General features: G+C 33.7%; 2 protein-coding genes across 3 annotated transcripts; one reads left to right on the forward strand and one right to left on the reverse strand.

Moving 5' to 3' along the window:
- The first annotated feature begins 1,772 nt into the window (after positions 1-1,772).
- On the forward strand, positions 1,773-5,129 carry LOC144564402 (histone acetyltransferase HAC12-like). Of its 2 annotated transcripts, none has more exons than XR_013514620.1 (4): positions 1,773-2,032; positions 3,447-3,815; positions 4,200-4,417; positions 4,830-5,125. XR_013514620.1 is itself a non-coding variant. In XM_078314000.1 (4 exons), the coding sequence occupies exons 1-4, from the start codon at positions 3,275-3,277 to the stop codon at positions 4,855-4,857; spliced, it is 669 nt and encodes a 222-aa protein (XP_078170126.1). In that variant the 5' UTR covers positions 2,546-3,274; the 3' UTR covers positions 4,858-5,129. The 2 variants fall into 2 exon arrangements, 1 of the variants encoding a protein (XP_078170126.1); XM_078314000.1 differs by lacking the exon at positions 1,773-2,032 and adding an exon at positions 2,546-3,328 and having other exon boundaries at positions 4,830-5,129.
- Positions 5,130-14,802: 9,673 nt separating this feature from the next.
- Positions 14,803-18,958, reverse strand: LOC144564510 (BTB/POZ domain-containing protein At5g03250-like). Its single transcript, XM_078314106.1, has 4 exons — positions 18,775-18,958; positions 18,034-18,103; positions 16,576-17,787; positions 14,803-15,355 (listed from the first exon to the last, which is right to left on the reverse strand). The coding sequence occupies exons 1-4, from the start codon at positions 18,831-18,833 to the stop codon at positions 14,885-14,887; spliced, it is 1,812 nt and encodes a 603-aa protein (XP_078170232.1). The 5' UTR covers positions 18,834-18,958; the 3' UTR covers positions 14,803-14,884.
- Positions 18,959-19,920: the final 962 nt, after the last annotated feature.

Here is a 19,920-nt window from a genome sequence, read left to right on the forward strand (position 1 = left end):
TATCATAATACAAGGCATACCAGATAGACTATAGGCTGCACCTGCGAAGGTTTTCCAAATTTGACATAATATTGGAATGATTATTAAAAAAATAAATTAAGTAAAATAAATATACTTTTTTTAATTTAATAGAACTTGTATTAAATTTTATATAATTTGAAAACTATTTGATCATTGGTCGAATGTACTAAAACTAAAAAATGATTTTCCTTTTTAATTACTCGATAAATGACTAATGAACAATTTTTTACAATTATAATAATAAATATAACTAAGTTTGATGTCACAATTATAAAATAATATTGTTTTCAATATAATATGTCCAATTAATACACTAAAATTTTTATTAATAGGAAAAACATTAAAAAAGATCGATAATAATTAATGAATTTGACTGATTTTGAAATATAAGAAAACCGTTATGTTTATAAACCATAACATCTAGATGAGTGAAATCAATTAAATCACTAATTAACAAAATAACCACACAAAAAAAAAAAACCTAAATGTTACTATCTATAACGTCCAGACTCGAACTTGAAAAATGATGTCATTTGATAGTTAGAACTTCATAAACTTTTTTTCAATGGTCTGGATGTTATGGACATCAACCTCCTATGTTTTTTGTTGTTGTTTTATTAATTAGAAATTTAATTGAGTTCGCTAATCTGAATATTACTGTTGAGAATAGTAAATTAAAAATAGCGAGAACAGCTACTATTTAAGAATAGCGCTAACTCAAAGCTATTCGGAAGTTGTTTGGATTGAACATTTAGAATAGCTACTGTAGGGATTGAGGCTTTGAGAGAGTTCATTTGCTATTCCATGTTTTTGTAGGAATAGCGAGAACAGCGCTATTCTTGCTGTTCCTGAGTACGTTTGGATGGATGAGAATAGCGCTGCTCTCGCTGTTCTCGCTATTCTCGCTGCATCTTACTGTTTTTCTTATATCTTAAAATTTAACGAATTCTTTTACTATTCTTGATCTATCAATTGTAACAAAGCTTGGTCCATGGCGTCCGGCTGGACCTAACCTGCCCACGTTCGTCTGTCTGGAACCAGCCGGTCAATGTACGGGTTGGTCTCCGCTGTGGGACAACTCCGTATGAGCCTTTGCTAAGGCCCGTCTGTCAGGCCCAGACTTAGAAATGCAATTAGATATAGCAAAAGCTTGTACAAAATTTAAAATTAAATTACGAATTGTTCATTATCTTAAGATGATTTTCGGTTAATATTAAAGAATTTTAATTATTTAGGACCATACTAATGTAGTAGAACAGACCTGATCGATGGCACCATCGGGCAGGGCCTCGGGCAGGCCATAAGGTCGGCACTACGCCACTGCCCATCCCATTGCGAATCAACGGGCATCCTCTGAGGTATCTCATATTTAGCGTGACTTTTTAGAGATTCTCAACCGTTCAAATATGTTCTGCACGAATTCAAAACTCAAATAATACTGGCCCCTGCGCCATCCCCGAATAGGCACCGGACACGTCGTTCACGCAGAATATAAGAGGAATAGAGGATCCGCACTCTTTGCGAATTCGGTTCGGATCCACTAAACTAACCCCTTGGTTTTGATCCGGACCGTCCGAGCTGTTCTAATACGAATATAAAGGGGTACTGTGCATTCCACGGGCTGGATTAACCTGAATTTTTTATCGGACGGTCTGGATCAAAACTAAAAAATTGGATTACTACGGAGTACGGACTCTCCCATCTCCCTTAGGCCTTAACCCCGCTCATCATGCACTTTTCCTACTTCGCTACTTTCTCTCTCCATATCCCAATTTTTATACTTGTGTTCGACTATGCTTCTAAACCGGCCAATGCCTTCTATGCTGCTGGTAGAGTGGAAATTAATGTATGATCTTTGAAATGAAGAAAGATGAATGGAATGGGAGGCAAAACATGTGTAAAGGCAACGAATTAGATCGATGGAGAGCATGAGCTGGAGAAGTAAAGGGTGTAGAGAAATGCATGGATTAGCCCTTTGATTCTACGAAACCTCTTTGATCCCCATAACAAGGTGCACATTTCCAACTGTTTTTATAGTTTAGCCACGAAGAAAACTAAAAGAAGTGTGTTTGAGCTCCTCTTTTCATGTTTCTTCATGGAAAAATCACTTATGCTAGAATGAGTTATTCACCTTCAATGTTGCCTGTTACCTGTTTGACAAAATGCATCACTGAAATTCTTGTTTTTTTTGGTAGATTTACCATAACCAAGGAATTTAAGACTTGTGTTTAACTTTATTACATATGCTGATCAAACATATTTGTCAAAATTGACTCCATTGATCCAAGGCAATGACACGTGCATCACATCTTGCAACTTCATGAATGAACTTTATTAGTTTATTGTTCATTTCAACTTTAACATTCCATTAAAATAAGCTTGCTAACTGGTTTTAAAGAGAGTCTAAGTAGTTGAATTAGTGTTACTGGTTCAAATTCAATGAATAAATATATATGGTATGAAGAAACAAAATATATATATGTTATGTCATTGCACACACATGCAAATTACTTCATTGCACTTAGTCATTGCACACACATGCAAATTACTTTGATATGAAAAGTTTGTCAATCAGAGAATCAATTTATGCATGCAATATGAAAAATAAGGCATTTTTTGGGGGCAACAGATTGAGTCACACAAAAATATGCACAAAAAATGTAGACATAGCAAAAATAATACATTTATACAAAAGCCAACCTAGACAGTGGATCTTTAGGCATTAATAAAAATATATCTTAATAAATCTTACTCATGACCAGTATGGAAATATAGATAAGTTCTAGAAAAATATACTCTGCATTCTATTAAGGAAAATAATTGTGATAAATGAATTTCAGATATCTTACGGAACACAAACACTGGCGCAGAATGCACGCACGCGGACACATATTCTCTCTATCTCTCTCTCTCAAACAAAACACATGCACAGATGAACAAGAATTTACTACATCGGAATGAAGGCACAAACATTAATAGAATGTATTTAGACCGAGACTAGTTTAATTTCAACAGCACATATATTCTCAACTGCAAATATCATAATCGCGAAAATATAACGCATAACGCTTCATTTGTCACTTCGTGCTCAACTTACTTTTCCTCTGTACCTAAAGGCTTCCGTTTCTTTACCTCCTTTCCTTATCACCTTGTACTCACATTATTGTTTTTATATATTCTATATAGTTTTTTACCCTGTCCATCTTATCTCCATTGTCTTCTCGCATTTTTTCATACAATTGATAACTTATACATGTCGAAGGGACAATCGAGCAGCATGACTGCTGGTTTGATGGAAAAAGAGGAGGTCTATTCTTCTTTCCTGTCGGCTTGTTTTTCCTTATTGCTGTAATTCTGATTCTTATGATATTCGTGGTAAACAACATTAAGTAATTTCTTTCTTATTTTGTTGTGAGTTTGTGCAGATTGGAGCAATTGTAGATCCAATCGGACATTCGTGGAAATGCACCTCACATAACTGCTCCTACGGCTTCTGTCAGGAGATTAAGAAATTGATCACCAATACAAAGAATTGTACTAGCAACTGCAAGGAACTGATTTACTTTCTACGTCAGCACAACAACAACTGCAAAGAGGCTGAATGTGATATTTGCAACTTTGTGGTTAGATGTAATGTCTGTGCTCATAATGTCGAGACTGGTCAAGGCTGGTACTGCAAGGTTTGCCCCAACTTTGAAGTTTGCAACCGATGCTACCAGAAGGAGGGGATTTTTAATCATCCCCACAAGTTGACTACCCAAAACGAGAAGGCTCGGCAAGAGGCAGAGTTGAAGGTGCATTGTTCATTGATTTGTTTGTTATTGCTTTTTTTATTAAACTTTATTGGGGATTGGTTGTCCAAGGTGTTTCTTTGATCTATGGCTAGAATATGGCCTTTTGAACTTGATTTCTGATGCTTCATTAACTGTAATAACTTTAGGTGATGGATTTAAGAAAAAGGGTTCGAATGAAGTGGTGGATATCAATATTAAGAACTTTGGATTAATAATTGAAAAATTAGACAGGTAATTGTGGACATGTAAAAGTATGGATGCTAGCTTTATACAACATGGGAAGATTTGGTAGCCATGTAATAACAATTATGTCACTATTATTAGTAGGAAGATTACTCCATATGTATTGCCTTAGTTTATAATTTTTTATTTTTCTTAATGCAGGTGAAACCTATTTTAGATGTGCTGCTACACTCCTCAAAGTGCCAATCTGGGCAATATTGCCACCAAAGATGTCGCAAGATGAAGGCATTATTTCACCATGGCAAGTTGTGCGAAGTTCGTTTTGGTAAAGGATGTCCTCACTGCAACAAGATGTGGTACATCCTTCGGTGCCATGCTGAAGCTTGCAAGGAAGCCGAGTGCAGTGTCCCCCGATGCAAGTAAACACCATCTCTTATTGTTAGTTTGAAATAGGGATTTAAAAAGGGAATAGTTTGCAATACTTGAGAATGTCTTGCAATTTGGGTGTATTTCAAATTTTTTTCATTCAAAGTTTAATCTGAATTTTTTTACAAAATTATTTGGTTTAGAGAAATACTAAAAAAACAAAAGCAACCAATTTCATAAAACCTTGTGCAAATTGTTATATATGTAATATGTTTATGAAAACACATGGAACATCTATACAGGAAAATTACTTCGTAATAAGGGAGAAAGGGTTATAATGGACGATCTGTGATACTTTCAATGTTGTATAGAGTCTTATTCAGTATTGCTCAACTTATGTAAAGGCACATATGTACTTTTCTTTAAATATATAATTCATCTCAAAAGAACTTGTCACAAATACAGGGACTTGAAAGAACACCTGGGCCTTTGAGGAAGCTGCACCATCTGAGCTGAGGTATGGTAATGTGGTGAATGAAGTGATCGATAGGCAGTGCACTGCACAAATCTCTGAAATCGATGACCAATTGAACAGGAAAGAATACCAAGAAATGTATTTCATCACCTCTGTGTTTATTCCTTTTTGAAGTTTCTGGAAATGTTTAAGTTTGATGTGGAAAAATAAAAAGAATGAGAATTTAGTTTTTAAAAGAGTATCACTGTCCAGGTTCGGAATGAAAAAAGCAATTTTCTTAAGCAGAAGAAAAGCTCAATGATCGACCGCGCAAGGCAAACTAAAATTGCCATTCTGGATCCCAAACAACAAGTGGCTTTTTACTGTTAAAAAATCGGGTACGTTTTAGGGTTTCAAATTTGCCCATTGTTGACCGAAATTTGGACTCCTCGTTTTGAAGGTAGAATCTGATGTAGATATAATCTCTACAAAATACTACAATACGGAATTTATTCTATATATTCATAATTCGGTTTATATTCCTTGCTAGGGAATACTACAATAACACATGCGAGAAATGATTCTAATTGAAGGGCACATCTCATAGATGAGATGCATAGATATATAGTCTAAAAAGACATATTTGACAAATGTAATTTTTCAAAAATATATTATGGCATGAACTGAATTCGTATTCGTAGATTATCTGCTTTGTTGACATCTGTTTACTATCCATGCCCGTATTCATATATGCTCATTGAAAGACATATACAAATTTGATATTAACATTATCCACTTCGCATTTGCTCCGTTTCCCCTAGTGAGTGAAGACAGTCATTTTCTTATTATTTTCAACTTTATTAAATTTTAAGGAGGTGAGTTCAAATGTCTTTATTTTTTGTGCCTCTATCATATCTTCATTTTTAAAATGTTAATAACTAAAAATTTAAATCATAAACATCAAAATAAAACCATTAGATGTGATCTATATTATTTTCTCTATGTGCTCATAAAAATTATCTCGTTTCAGTTTTGTTTTTATGTAAATCAATAAGTTAAAAAATCAACGTCTAAAAATTATTCACATTAGTACATTTTTATTAGCTCTTAATGACAACAAAAAAAAACCTGAAATATCATATTTTTTTACATATGCATAGACAAATTATTGTAAATCATATTCAACGGTTTTATTTTGACTTTTAAGTTATACATTTGAGTTATTAATTTTTTCCAAATAGATGCATAATAGAGAGGAAAAAAAATAGAAGCATTTGAATCCTCTACATTCCAAATTATGAATTTATGATTTACCAACTACAGTTGTCAAATTATGAATTTATGATTTACCAACTACATTTGTCGTGAAAGATTCTTTCTTCCTACCGTTGCGAAAAGAAACTAAATTTAGTAATGTGTTAAGGACAAATTATTAACGCACAATTGTCACATTTGATCTAAGTTAGCCTCTTTAACAAAATATTCTATATTGCAATATAACATTTTGCATTGCATGTTAATTTTTCTTTGAAGTTGGATCTGTTACATAAAGGGTTAGAAATAATTGTGCCAAATAATCTTATTATGTTTGTTTAGATATTTATTCTTTTTACCTAACCAGTATACATATTTTAATACTTTAGTAACCGTTCGGTGCGGTTAACGATGCCATTTATCTGTTCAGAACTTATAAAAATTGCTAGCACTTTTTTTTTTTTTGGTAGCGAGCAGTAAAAGGTCTAATGCCAGAGATATTTAGCAAGCAATTATATATGAGAAAATTAATAAAGTTAAAACATAAGAGAAAATATTTTCCCTGAAAACAAAGGCGATTATTTTTAAAATTGATGCCTCACGAGATCAAGGGAAAGATTTGACAATAGATGCATATTACAAAACCCAATTTTAAATTTTAAATATATAAATGCAAAGGTGAAGTCAGACTTTCAAGTTATGGGGATCAAATAAGAATGAAGATCACTTATATATTTTATGCTATGAATGAGAGTCAATATTACCATATCTATAGTATTTTATCCTATACTATATAAAAAATCGTATATAAGTACAAATTTTTTCAAAATAAATAGAGATTAATTGACCCTCATTCCTTGAATATAGCTCTGCCTCTGCATAAATGGTTGTATTTTAAGTTGTTTAATCCAAGGTTTTAAATATCGTTTATTGCGTTATAGCAGAAAATCTTAAAAAAACTATTGCGAATAACGTAGCAATAGCGAAAGTTATTATACATAACATTTTTTGTTTACAAAATTATATTTTATATTTCTACTAATTATTAACATTATCTAAAGTCTCATAGAGCAATTAGTAATACAAAATTGATTAAGAAATTAGAATATTCATATTAAACCAATACAAAGTCCAAATTGCTATTCAAAATATCTGTAATAATATCATAAACTATCTTTTTTTTTTCCAATCAAAATAACCTAAGTATCACGGCATAAACTATATATTTTTTCTATTAAAAAAACATAGGCATCATGGAATAAACTATCTATCTTTTTTTTTATTTAAAGGCAAAATTAATTTGGACCTTGAAAAAATTAATCTTTAAAATTAATTTTCAGTTTGGATTTGTATATAAGCCTAATGTAACATAGCGCGCACTATAGCGCATAGCGAGTAGTGCAGATAGCGGACCGCTATTACCACTATAGCAGTCGTAGCTGAAATAGCGCATTTTTATCTCATAGTGTAGCGTTTAAGGTCCAAAAATACTATAGCGCCGCTATAGCACACTATTTAGTACACTAGTTTAATCATATCATTCATATTCTCAACAGTTTTATCATACTTCTTTCTTTGTCACGATCAGAAGAAATGTTTGGTCTTTGATGTGCTTAATGTACAATAAAACACTTATAATATTACAACTTATTTTTGTTTTCTATGTCGGTGACACAGGTCTCCTGGACCCGCTTGCCATATCGGTCAACATCCCCATTGTTTTCAACTCTTACAATAACATTAAAATGATCAAATATGAGAAAGAGACGACGAGAGGGGTGATCCACGAGAAGAAGAGACTGTAGCAAAGGGACAGAGATCTAATAGAAAGATTATTATATGGAGCTATTTCAATTTTACCCTTTTGAAATTAACGGCTGTGATTAATTAGTTCGGACAAAAATTTGAAAAAAAATCTCGATCCACGGCAGAATTTCAATGTTAACTAAGCTATATACAATTAACTAAACAAATATATATATATATATATATTAATATCATACCCGTGCGTTGCAACGGGACATATTATAAGAAACAAATATATCAATAAAAATAATAATTATTTAAAAATTAAAACACATGTTAATAGAAAATTTATATGATTCTGTATTTTTGATTAACTTTAATCGTGATCTCTGATAACAATTTGATGATGTGATGATTCTTTATTTTTAAGTACCAATGATATCAAATAATGGCTTGATTCGAATCTAATATCAAATATCATACAACAATTCAATATCAACATATAATATGATATCAAAAAACATAAATAAAAAATATTATCGTGTGTATGTATAGGATACACACACACACACACACACACATATTATAAGAGAAATATATATTCACACACACGTTTCAATTTATATTCTTCTTCTTCCTTGTTTCCAATTTAGAATACACACACACATTGATATATTCTATATTTGAAATATATTCTAAATTACCCACACCAATATGTATAGAAACAAAGAAAGAGAAATAAGGAAATAAAAAAAAATGATTTCCATTGTGATCCGTATAGAAACGAAGAAGAAGTAATGAAACAAAAAAAAATAAGAAAATAGAAAGTGGAGTCTTCAGGAGAAATATGAAAATAAAAAAAAATAAGAAAACAGATAAATATATCGTTAAATTTCAGAATTTGTTCAATTTTAATTGTAATATATCGTGTGACAGTACATGTGGTGGGTATGTTTTTAACTAAATTTAGACTTCTATATATAAAACATATGCATTTAATCAAAAGAATACAAATTATGTAATTGAAGGGCTGAGATCAAATCCGAAGTTTCATCTTTCAATAGTAGCCGTTGGCGGATCGGACACCCAACGTGCTTAATAATAGAATGGAGATAAGGAAAAAAATAGTTGGTTTATATTCAAGGTGTAATTAATTTTGATAAATTATTGAATAATAAAAAGATGAAAATAAATGAAAAATGGGGCATTGTATATAAACCTCTAAAAAATATAGAAAAGTTCTTAATTATTAGAGTTATATGACCCAAGATGATGATGAAAGGCAATAACAGATCGAATGAGCTTATAACTGTATTCATTAAATAGGTTGATTGGCACCCAATGATTTGCTATCATTATGTAATTGATTTTGTTTTCCTCCAAATCAACATAATATTTAAATATTTTAAGCATCACGTGGCTCGATCTCGCAGTAATTAAACAATACAATAAGTTGCAAAAATGTTAGAAACATGCATATATATATAGTGCGGAAAACCGTTGACTCTAAAAAAAAAATTGATAGTGACTACCATGATGTATTAATGTAAATGTGTTTCCAACCCAATAAATTAAACTAAAAGAATACAATAGCTTTTATGCTATAACAATAGAATAATCATTTTATAAGTATCCCGCTACAGTGTCTCGCTATAGTACCCGCACTATAGTAATCGTGCTACAGTATCTGCACTTAGAGAAATAATATATTATGATCCCCACTAATTATATAGTCTCAACTAATTATTATTTTAAAATTTCAGTAGCATCATTTCTTTATGGTCCCCACTAATTATATAGTTTCCCTTTTACAATTCCCGCACTTGTTCTCGCGTCAACATTTCTCTAACAAAAATAGTTTACTTCATAGGAATAAATACTTCAATGCATAGATATAAATACTTTTAGTACTTAAATATTAATACTTTCAGTGTCCTATGTAAAAAATACTTAGATATGTGTACCTTCGTACTTATAAAATACTTTCAGTGTCATATGTAAAAAATACTTAGATATGTATATCTTCGTAGTTATAAATACTTAGAAGATAAGATATTAACACTTAAAAAATATTAATACTTTGATGTGTAACTTGTTATGATTATCCTTTTCGGAGTTCTCTAATCATCCCGCGTCAGCCTTCCTCTAACAAAAATAGTTGACCTCATACGTATAAATACTTTCAATACTTAGATATTAATACTTTCAGTTTCATATGTAAAAAATACTTGCAAGTATATGTAGAAATACTTGTACGGCGAGGTATAAATATTTGCGTGATAGACCTAAATTATATACATATTCGATCTGATTTTTATCACAAAATAACATCAAATATCTTGTATTTTGAATATAAAGTGAATAGAATACACCTAGAATCAAGTTACTGCGTTTGCTTGGTTTTAACTTACAGGAAATGAAGAAAAATGAAGAAAACCGAAGAAAAATGCTCAGTGTGAACACACGGTTTGCGATATGACTGCAATAAGTACTTAGATGGATTTCTGGACGCGCGTCAATTTTAAAAAGGTATAATAAGCTATACATCAAAAATCCGTGCGGATGCACGGATATCGATGCGAACGCACAGATCTCGATACAGCCGCACTCTGGTCACACAGGAAAAGTCCGAACCTAGTACGGATGGTACTGTAGCAGTGCGGACGCACTATAGCATAACGCATAACTGGAGCCTGATCTTAAAATAGCCATAACTTTTGACTCGTAACTCTGATTTAGACTTGCGACCACTTTTTGGAAAGCCAGGAAGAAGATCTACAACATGAGAAACTAAAAAAAGAAAATTTGGAGTCATTAGGACGCACTAAACTCGCAGACAGCCAAAATTACACGTTTTCAATACGGTTTCTATTTTTGGCGCACCAAGGACACGTTTTTACAGCCAAATGTGGACAATGCAATCCTGGAAAACAATCCAAATATAGCACCCACTAACTCCACTTCATAGCCTCTAAATTGGACATGGTCTTTAGTTATAAAAGAGGGGGTTCATTATCCATTCAAGGCATCTCTTCGCAACATCATCCATAATCATATCTTCCCATCCATTATCTCATTCTCTCTCTCCACACATAGCGATAAATTCTAAAGTAAGGAAAGCTTTCAAGTAAGGAGAAGAAGGGTTTCCTGAGCAAGAAATCGACAAAATTGAAGGCTTTGATCAAATAAAGGGTGTAATTATTTCTTTGTTTCATTTCTTCTTACTTTGCCAATTTTTGTAATTGATCTCTCCATGAGGGAGTAGATCTCTCTCTAGGGGTTTAGGTCAATGCATGAACTTGTTTAATTGTATCTTATTCGGTTATTTGTCTTTGTTATGATTGTTTTATGGGATTTGATGTTAATTTCTGTGATTTATCATTTGTGTTAATTACATAATTAGTACTTGAAATCGCAGTAGTCCCGCTTTGGTATCTCTTTGTCAAAGGATCCAAAGAAGTTAGGACGAGAGGAGAGTACCAAATTATGAATGCAAATACCCTAGGTTTAGATTAGGATTGTAACCAATTTGTAATCTAAGCCGGAACTATAGAAATTAAGGTTAGGAATTTGGTGAAGAACCTAACCGTGAAGGCAAACCCTAATTAGGACATCTCAAATCGAATCGGGTATTGGTATGAAGGACTTAATCGCGAAGTATCAATATTTGAGGAGAGGAGAGACTAACAAGAGCTTATGGTCTAAGTAGCTAGGGTGAAGGACCTAACCGTGAAGTCCGAATTACTTAGACACGTTATTAATTCACGAAAGTGACCCTTAATGACATATTAGGTTAGAAACCTCCTCAAATCATACATGAACTTAAACAAATACCGAATAGATAGAATTAGCAATGGATTGTAGACCGAATACCCCTAGATCTTCTCATCTAGAAAGCAATCCAATCTTTCTTTCATTCATTTATTTTTATTGTTTAAACTCTCAATTCGGGTATTGAACCCAAATTTAGGAATCGTTAGAACAAACCCCCCCCCCCCCAATTTACTTTTATTGCACTTTACTTTCCTTTTATTTTCTGAAATTTATCAGTAAAGTTTAAACTAAGTTTTTATCATACTCCCTGTGGTTCGATACCTCAAATACTACTTTGATAGAATTGTGCACTTGCAATTTAACTCAAACGTGTGTTAAAGGATTAAAAAGTACATCTTTGTACTGAAACTTTGTGCATACGCTTTTGCGCGCATCATTGCGCGATGACGAGTTTGAAAGTACGTCATCATAGATCTCATTTAAAAGAAAATATTACGTAGATATTAATAATATGGAAAAAAAACTAAAATTGTGGAGATTTTGCAGTCCCTGCAGGAAGTTATCTTTCTGCATTTAATTTTCGGTGGTCCCCCGCAAGTACAGTGCGGGTACAGTGATGCGGGTACTATTATCTTCGCGCTACAGTACCCACACAATAAATAATTGTTCACCTCATAGCTATAAAAATACTTTCGTATATAGGTATAAATACTTCCGTGCATCGATATTAATACTTTAGGAAAAAAAATTGAATTGTAGAGTTTTTCTGATCCCCACAAAAAGTTATTTTTTCATATTTAATTTTTTGTGGTTCCCCTTGCAGGTACAGTGCAAATACTGTAGCGCGGGTAGCTTCAATAACAATAATATCTGATCCCCTCGGACCCCATCTCTGACTTTCATTTGTCTATACAAGGAGAGCTAGGATCATCGTGTATTTGGTATCCAAATTAATTACAAACTGATCAGGTTCAAGTACGTAATATTGATCCACATAAATAAAAATGGCTTCCATGAAGGTGTCATTCTGTACTCTTGTTTATCCTTCTCGAGACAGCCATCCAACTCAGTGAAGCACATCTTGGAGTTGGAGGCAGATCACGTGCACTTCTACAAATTGGTAGTCACCTCATACCGGCAAATTATAGATAAGGATATTATGAAGAGAGCCGCACCGACACCTCACACCCCAGTAAGCAAGTAGATAAAAACCTAACACATTGGCAACTCAGTCAATAATTTATAGTAGGGTTGCCAAGAGAGGCAAACAATTAAAACTCAAGGAGATCATGCAACTAACAAATTGGCATTGTAAAATTGCCAAAGAAACCGAAAACCAGAATGAGATCACTACCAATTTTTAAAAGTGCACGTGATCTGCCTCCAAGATGTGCTTCACTAAGCTGTTGAATTGCATGCTATCTCGAGAAGGATAAACAAGAGTACACATGACACCTTCATGGAAGCTATTTTTATTTATTTGGATCAATATTACCTACTTACCTTAATTACCTGATCAGTTTGTAATTAATTTGTGTACAAAATACACCATGATCCCTAGCTCCTTATATAGACAAATGAAAGTCAACGTGCCTCTAACATCTTTGCAACTTATTGTATTCTTTAATTACTGCGAGATCGAAGCACATGGAATGATGCTTAATTAAAATATTTATATATTATGTTGATTTGGAGGGAAATAAAATCAATTACATAATAAAGTATAGCAAATCTTTGGGTGCCAACATATTTAATGAATATAGTAAGCCCATAATGTTGTTGATTTCATCTTCATCTTGGGTCATATAACTATAATAATTAATAAACTTTCTTCATTTTTAGGCAAGGGTCTAAATAGAGTTTATAGCGGCATAGCGGGGAGACAAAAAAAAAGTTTTAGCGAATAGCGCAGCTACAACGGAAGCTATTATAAATTGTGTTTTCTTATTTCAAAAATTATATTTTATATTTTTACTAATAGTAAACATGTCTCATCGAGAAAAAAAAAAACACCAAATTGATTAAGAAGTTATAATATTCATATTAAAGTTTAATTTCTCATGGACAAGGTCCTTAGGCATTGTTTTAATTTTTCATTTTTGGAAAACCCAACAATAATATATAATACAAAATTTAATTGATATAGCGGTATAGCCCGCACATGTTCCATTATATTGATATAGTTTGATAAAGTAAAAAAAACCCATCTGGACATTAACGCCCATTAAAATTGCAAAATCATAAGCCCATGTAGCATAGCGGACTGCTCACAACAACAAAGTAGGCACTATTCGTGAGAGAAAAAACTCATTTATGACGGGACTCCGTCGCAAAAAGTACCGTCGCAAATAGAAAAAGCACGTTTATGACGGTACTCCGTCGCGAAAAGTGTCTGTCTTTTGTAGTGGCTATTGTCGCTACACGCTATAGCGGCCGTAGCTCGATTAGCGCAGTTTTACCCTTTAACTTAGTTTTCTAGATCCAAAACCACTATAGCTAGCTATTTAGAACACTATTTTTAGGGGATTATTTACAATGCCCTCTTTTTGCATTTATTTTCTTCTTTCAGGAGTATGTACCAGTTTTTGTTTTATCATTTGTGTATATGTATACGAATTTTGCCTGGACTTTACTGCTTTATGTTTTTATTGTTTTGTTCCGACTAGAACTGCCTGCACTTTTAGCTTTTCTGACTAGAAATTAGGGATCACATCCTATGGACATGCTGGTACACAAAAATATTCTGGACATGATTAATACATGGTAATTTTGGATTTGTGGCACCAAGGGGAAATGTGGAGACAATTATCCAACTATTGACAGTGGGGAAGAGTTCGGTGGCTCCAAATGACAAGGGCTTATGGGACATAATCCGGGCAGCCAGAGCGTGGGAGTTATGGCGCAGCTCATACATGAAGCTGATATTCAGATCAGACAGTGGAATATTTTGGAGAAGGTGCAGGCTTACCAGAAGCAACGAGATTTCGCTTCTTTGTTTTATTGTTTGATAGCAGTTTTGTTTTCACTATAGCCAAGTTATAACAATTCCCTTTTTCTTTTTTTAGAAACTGATCAGGTGTTGTACAGAATATTTGCGTACCAGCCATGCAAGGAATATCATGATCATAATAATAATAATTATTATTATTTTGAATAAAGAACAATTTTACACTTTTAACATTTGACATGCTAAGATATAACAAAACAATAGTAAACTAAACTACACAAACATTAACAAAAGCAACTAAAATACCATCTAGTTTCTACAATTAAGCTCCTAAAACAAAAGGAATCAACATTTACTGTCTGCGGATTTCTGATTAGCTTGTTGTATCGACCTCGTACTGCCAAAACCCAACCTCCTACATAGAAAACCCAAAGGGCCACTACTTCCGCTCTTTGACTTGCCAATGTTATCAATCTCTTGTTTCATACCATTGCACTCTTTCTCTAGTTCAGAGACCCGCAATCTGATCTCGTCGATTGTGAGCTTGGCCCCTCCATTCTCTTCTCCAGTGGCATCTCCATTGCTGCTCCTTGGCAGGATACGAGAACCATTTTGGTCCACATTGTCAGAGACAAAGAACCATCCGGCAATTGTGGTTCGAAGGCGAAGCTGCTCAAAAAATAGAACCTGTACTATGACTCTTAGGGGTAGTCTTTCATTTTGGGCAGCATGTGTGCATGCTTCTAAGGATAGTTTCTGACAGTTCAAGAGACGGCATAACTGCTCTCTTTCTGAATCTGTCATCTTTGGATGTGCCTAAAACACAAAAATCAATAATCAGGACTTATATTTTCAAAAGCGGAGTGAGACTTTCAAACTATGGAGGTCAAACATGCATTAGGATCAATCTTATAAAATTTTCATGGTGAGAATGATGATCAATTTTGTAGTACCAAGATATTTTACTCTAAATTATATAGAAAATCAAACATAAATACAAAAAAAAAAAAATGGGGATCAATTGACCCCCATTCATTTTACTTGAATCTGCCCCTGCATATTTTCGTACTTCTATGAACATCTAGAGGTGGCAAAGTGGAAGGCTGTTTAGTAAGGTTCAGATCCGGTCAGAAGGGTTGTTTGGATTTTGGAATTCCCTGGTTGGCATGGACTACCTTTTTGGTACCATGTCTAGTTAGGCTGGGTACTGGTTTTTTTATTCTCAAGTTCTCAGGTTGGTTTCGGAAGCATATCCTCTGGGATACAGCATGGTAGAATGAGCTCCCAGCTGAGTTTCTGTGCCTATTTGGATTATAAGGGTCTGCTTTAAAATTCGTGCTAGGTTAAAAAGGACGATGCAGATATCATTCTACACAGTAGGGTACCACACTGGATCTGAATTCGTCAGTTTCAGAGTCTGGTTGGGTCACAAAAATTCATGGCTATTTCCATGGGAAAAATTTAGAAGTTATATTGTCTTTGTGATATTTGACATTTAGAAGCAACAGTGATAGATCTCTAGAAGGCTCTGAAATCTTTGGTCTATGCCAGTTCTCGGTGGGATGTTCTACTGTGGGGCAGTAGCAGTGCTTGTAAAGCACAGCTGCCACTGATGGATTTTTCTGCAAAATTTCATGTCAACCTCACTACAAAAATTAGACCAGCCATTAAAAGATAGATAATTAAGAAATGGGTTTATAGATAATACAAATACTTTGGAGGGAATCCATAAATTAATAGCTTAATTAGCAAGGCTAACTTGAACCTTGTCCTGTCGAAGCCTTATTCCCTCTAAAAGGCCTGACAATTTTATAAATTATTTTGTTTTAAAACATGCCACCTTGTAATGGTTGAAACCTAATTCCCTCTTTAAAAAAATATAGATAGTTTAGATGGGGTTCTAATAGAGAAACCAACTGAATAGAGTTTATGATTCATGACTGGTAAGTTTTGTACCATGCCAGACTGGTAAGTACCTAAATTCAAAATCCAAAATCACAATGCATGTTTTCCAAACTAAAAGTTTAAGCAATTACCTTAAGGTAAATATCAATTGCACGGTATATCCCGTCATCTAAAGGCCTCGCATATTCAGGCACCAAGGCCGCTATGGCCTGAAATTGCGCGCACTTCAAATTCTCGTCTGACGCAACCTCGGCAAGATATGCATCTATGAGTCTTCCCACCATGGTTATAGGTGTCAAAACCTCAACTGCTGCTGGTACTGTCTGACCCTCTTCTACAATATCAGGTGAGGCCGCAAAATTTGACTGGTACGCAAATATAAAATGGTCCAGTATACGCTGCATACACTCCACATCATACAAAGTTTTTGATGACGTGACATTTGGGATTTTTAAATCTTCTACTTGTGCATCATCCAATTGGGTCCCGATTCTTTTCTCTAGGTTTTCTTTGCATGCAGGATTTGCATTAAGTACTACAGCAGTGCGCAGGAGGCTGAGAAGGAATTGGGTTGGTGCTGCGCCTTTTTCTGTAGGAAGGAGATCAACTATCTCTTCTAAAAGACGCCTTTGGTCTTTCTCTGAACTTATGGTCCAAGAAGAGGTACTTGCCGAGGGATCTTGCTGACTTGGCCGTCTGCTCAAACCCTGCAAATACCTTCTTGAGTAATGCTTTAAAGAACCCGCAATTTCTCTGGGTATCATTCCTTTTGATTTTAACGCCTTGATCAATTCCTTATACATCTGAAATTTGAGGTATGAAACATCCCGGTACCACCAATCCCTACCTAGGGGCTTTGATGATTTTGTATCAATGATCCCGTTCCAAAGCACCGACTCCTCCATAGAATAACTCTCATGCAATAACGGCCAACCAAACGTACCCGGTTCAGCACATGCTTTTGTTGCGATAGAATCGATGCACCTCGAAACAATGTGCAACTTCTCGGCATGTTCTAGTACATCATCCGCGCATGTCTGAAGCGCTCTAATGGAGTCGTTCCAGTTGGAGAGAACTTCTCTAAGAAAATTCTCTGTCTGAGTTATTAAATTGCCATCACCAAATTCATCGGTCATTTTGAGAAACTCGGCTGCGCAGCGAAGAGCAACGACATTGTGCGCATTGAGTTCAATTTTTATGTCGTAGAAGAATCGGGCTACAAGTTCAAATGTCTGGAACCCACCAGGGATATCAGAGAGGTTGACAACACAATTTCCCGATTCGTCATCTGGAGTTTTGTTGATTTCCTCTTGGAGTGTTCCGCTTCGATTTATTAGAGGAAACTGCAAAATGGATCAAGAATTAATTCAGTTTACCCACAAGGACTGGTAAATGATTGGAAATAATTGGTTTAATCAAGGCCAATGTAAAACATGATTGGTACTGATTTGTTTGTTAATAAACTGTTTGTTTCAGGCTTACATTACATGCTCAAACTAAACCCAAAATTCAAACAAGATTTTTTAAATAAATTACCAAAAAAATTTCAGAGATGAAAAGTTGTGAAATTTGAAGAGACAAATGTGTACCTTATGGAGATGAAACGACATCTCGCCAACCTTAACATTTACATCACTTGCCAGATCAGTCATACAAAGCCTGAAATGAAATACATTGTTAGTGAAAAAAAATTGAATATATATATTAGAGTAAGGCTACGGTGCTATGGGTTGCATAGAGAGCTACAGTGCTATGGCTTAATATTCGAGTTTTCAAAATCCTAACGGTCGATCGGAACTGTTCATCCTGTTCTTCATATTAATATGTGTTTGGAGACCAAATTTTACATTTTTTGAAAAAATTTTATTATCTTTTTAGATAGATACAAAATCAAATATCTGAATGGTGCAGAATTTTTTAGATCAAGTGATTTTTTACCTATCTAAAAAAATAGTAAAAAAAAATTTCCAAAAAATATAAAATTTGGTCTTCAAACACATATTAATATGAAAAACAAGATGAACGGTTCGTATCGACCGTTAGGATTTTGAAAACTCAAATATTGAGCCGTAGCACCGTAGCCTTACTCTATATATTATCCTGAAATATATAGTTTTCTTTCACATTTCCACCGAAAATTAGAAACCATCATGATGATTTAAAATCCAAGAACACCAAAGAATGATAAAATATTAACAGTACTGGAATTAAAGAAGTACAGAAATCTGAAAGTGTGCATATTTCAGAAAATTGTACTGCGTCTTGACTGAAATAAAAAGCATAGCCAAGTTTTTTTCCGTATCAAGTCAAAAAGGAGAGATTATAGTTACCATGTTTGACCCTGTAGTTGGAATGAATCTGTTTTTGAACCAAGTTTCAGTGTAGCCATGGCTATCTCTTTCTCTCTCTTGTTGGTTTGTGATAAATTTTCATAATATCTGGTAATAGCAAGGGATTTGTTGATGATAGAGTCTAAGGAGAGAGAGACAAAAAAGTTTTGCTATAGCACCAAAGGCGAAGAAGGGATTATTATTCTAATTAAAGCCAAAATCTAATTAAACAAATGTGAGGCATTCTAAAGAAATGAGCTTTATGACAGAGAGAATTTAGAGTTGTTATTGCTAAGTTTAGTCTTTTCTATATCTTTAGCTAAAAATTAAAGACATCATTTTGCCATTTATCTCCTACAAAGGAGAGAATGTATCAATTTTGACTTAATCGCCTGTTCATCTAAATAAAAGATATTTTATCAGTCATATGTGATATGATCATGCTAATTCCAAATATTGACCTAGAACTGTGGCTATCCCGTTTACTTAGTAAAGACTTGTACCAGAACTTGTATTTTCATATCAATACTACAGGAATCATGTACTAGTAAGTTGTACCTGTACCTGTCAAAATTGATTTATAACTACCCCCAAGTACTTAGAACTAGGTTTAAACATTCACTATATACAATTAATTCAGGTCTCAAGACCGATGGATAACTGGCCCTAACTTAATAAGTGATAGCCACCAATCCATTCAAGAATTCTAACTGCTGTCCCGTTTACTTAGTAAAGACTCATATTTGAATCTGTATCCTAAATCAAGAAGTTCTTAGAAAAAATAATTGAAAGGGTTAATCTGCTGTTCCAGAAACTAAGAAATGATCAACATTTCCAAATAAGATACAAATATGCTAACTATAAGAGTTAATTTACTAAAATATTTAATTAGCTAGTTAACATGAAAAGTAAAGACAAAGAAAACTATAGATTTTTTGAAATCTAATCAGGGAATTCTAAAGACAACAGATCAGTGATTTATACCACCTAGTATGACATGTATTGGTTGTTCTTATAAGATAAGGTGTTTGTTTGGTTCTAAAACAACGTTTGTTTCAAGTAGTAGTCAACATTACTAAAATACAAACTATCTATATCTAAATTAACTACTTTATTCAAAGGTCAAAAAAGTTGTTAACTGGACCG

Source organism: Carex rostrata, chromosome 13 (assembly GCF_964058835.1).
Source record: "Carex rostrata chromosome 13, lpCarRost1.2, whole genome shotgun sequence".
Classification (NCBI taxonomy): Eukaryota; Viridiplantae; Streptophyta; class Magnoliopsida; order Poales; family Cyperaceae; genus Carex; species Carex rostrata.

Coding starts and splice junctions, on each gene's coding strand:
- LOC144564402 (XM_078314000.1), top strand. CDS start 3,275: ATGTCGAAGGGACAATCGAGCAGCATGACTGCTGGTTTGATGGAAAAA. Junction 3,816..4,199: donor GGCAAGAGGCAGAGTTGAAG/GTGCATTGTTCA, acceptor TTCTTAATGCAG/GTGAAACCTATTTTAGATGT. Junction 4,418..4,829: donor TGCAGTGTCCCCCGATGCAA/GTAAACACCATC, acceptor TCACAAATACAG/GGACTTGAAAGAACACCTGG.
- LOC144564510 (XM_078314106.1), bottom strand. CDS start 18,833: ATGGCTACACTGAAACTTGGTTCAAAAACAGATTCATTCCAACTACAG. Junction 18,104..18,774: donor CAACTACAGGGTCAAACATG/GTAACTATAATC, acceptor ATTTCATTTCAG/GCTTTGTATGACTGATCTGG. Junction 17,788..18,033: donor TGTCGTTTCATCTCCATAAG/GTACACATTTGT, acceptor TCCATTTTGCAG/TTTCCTCTAATAAATCGAAG.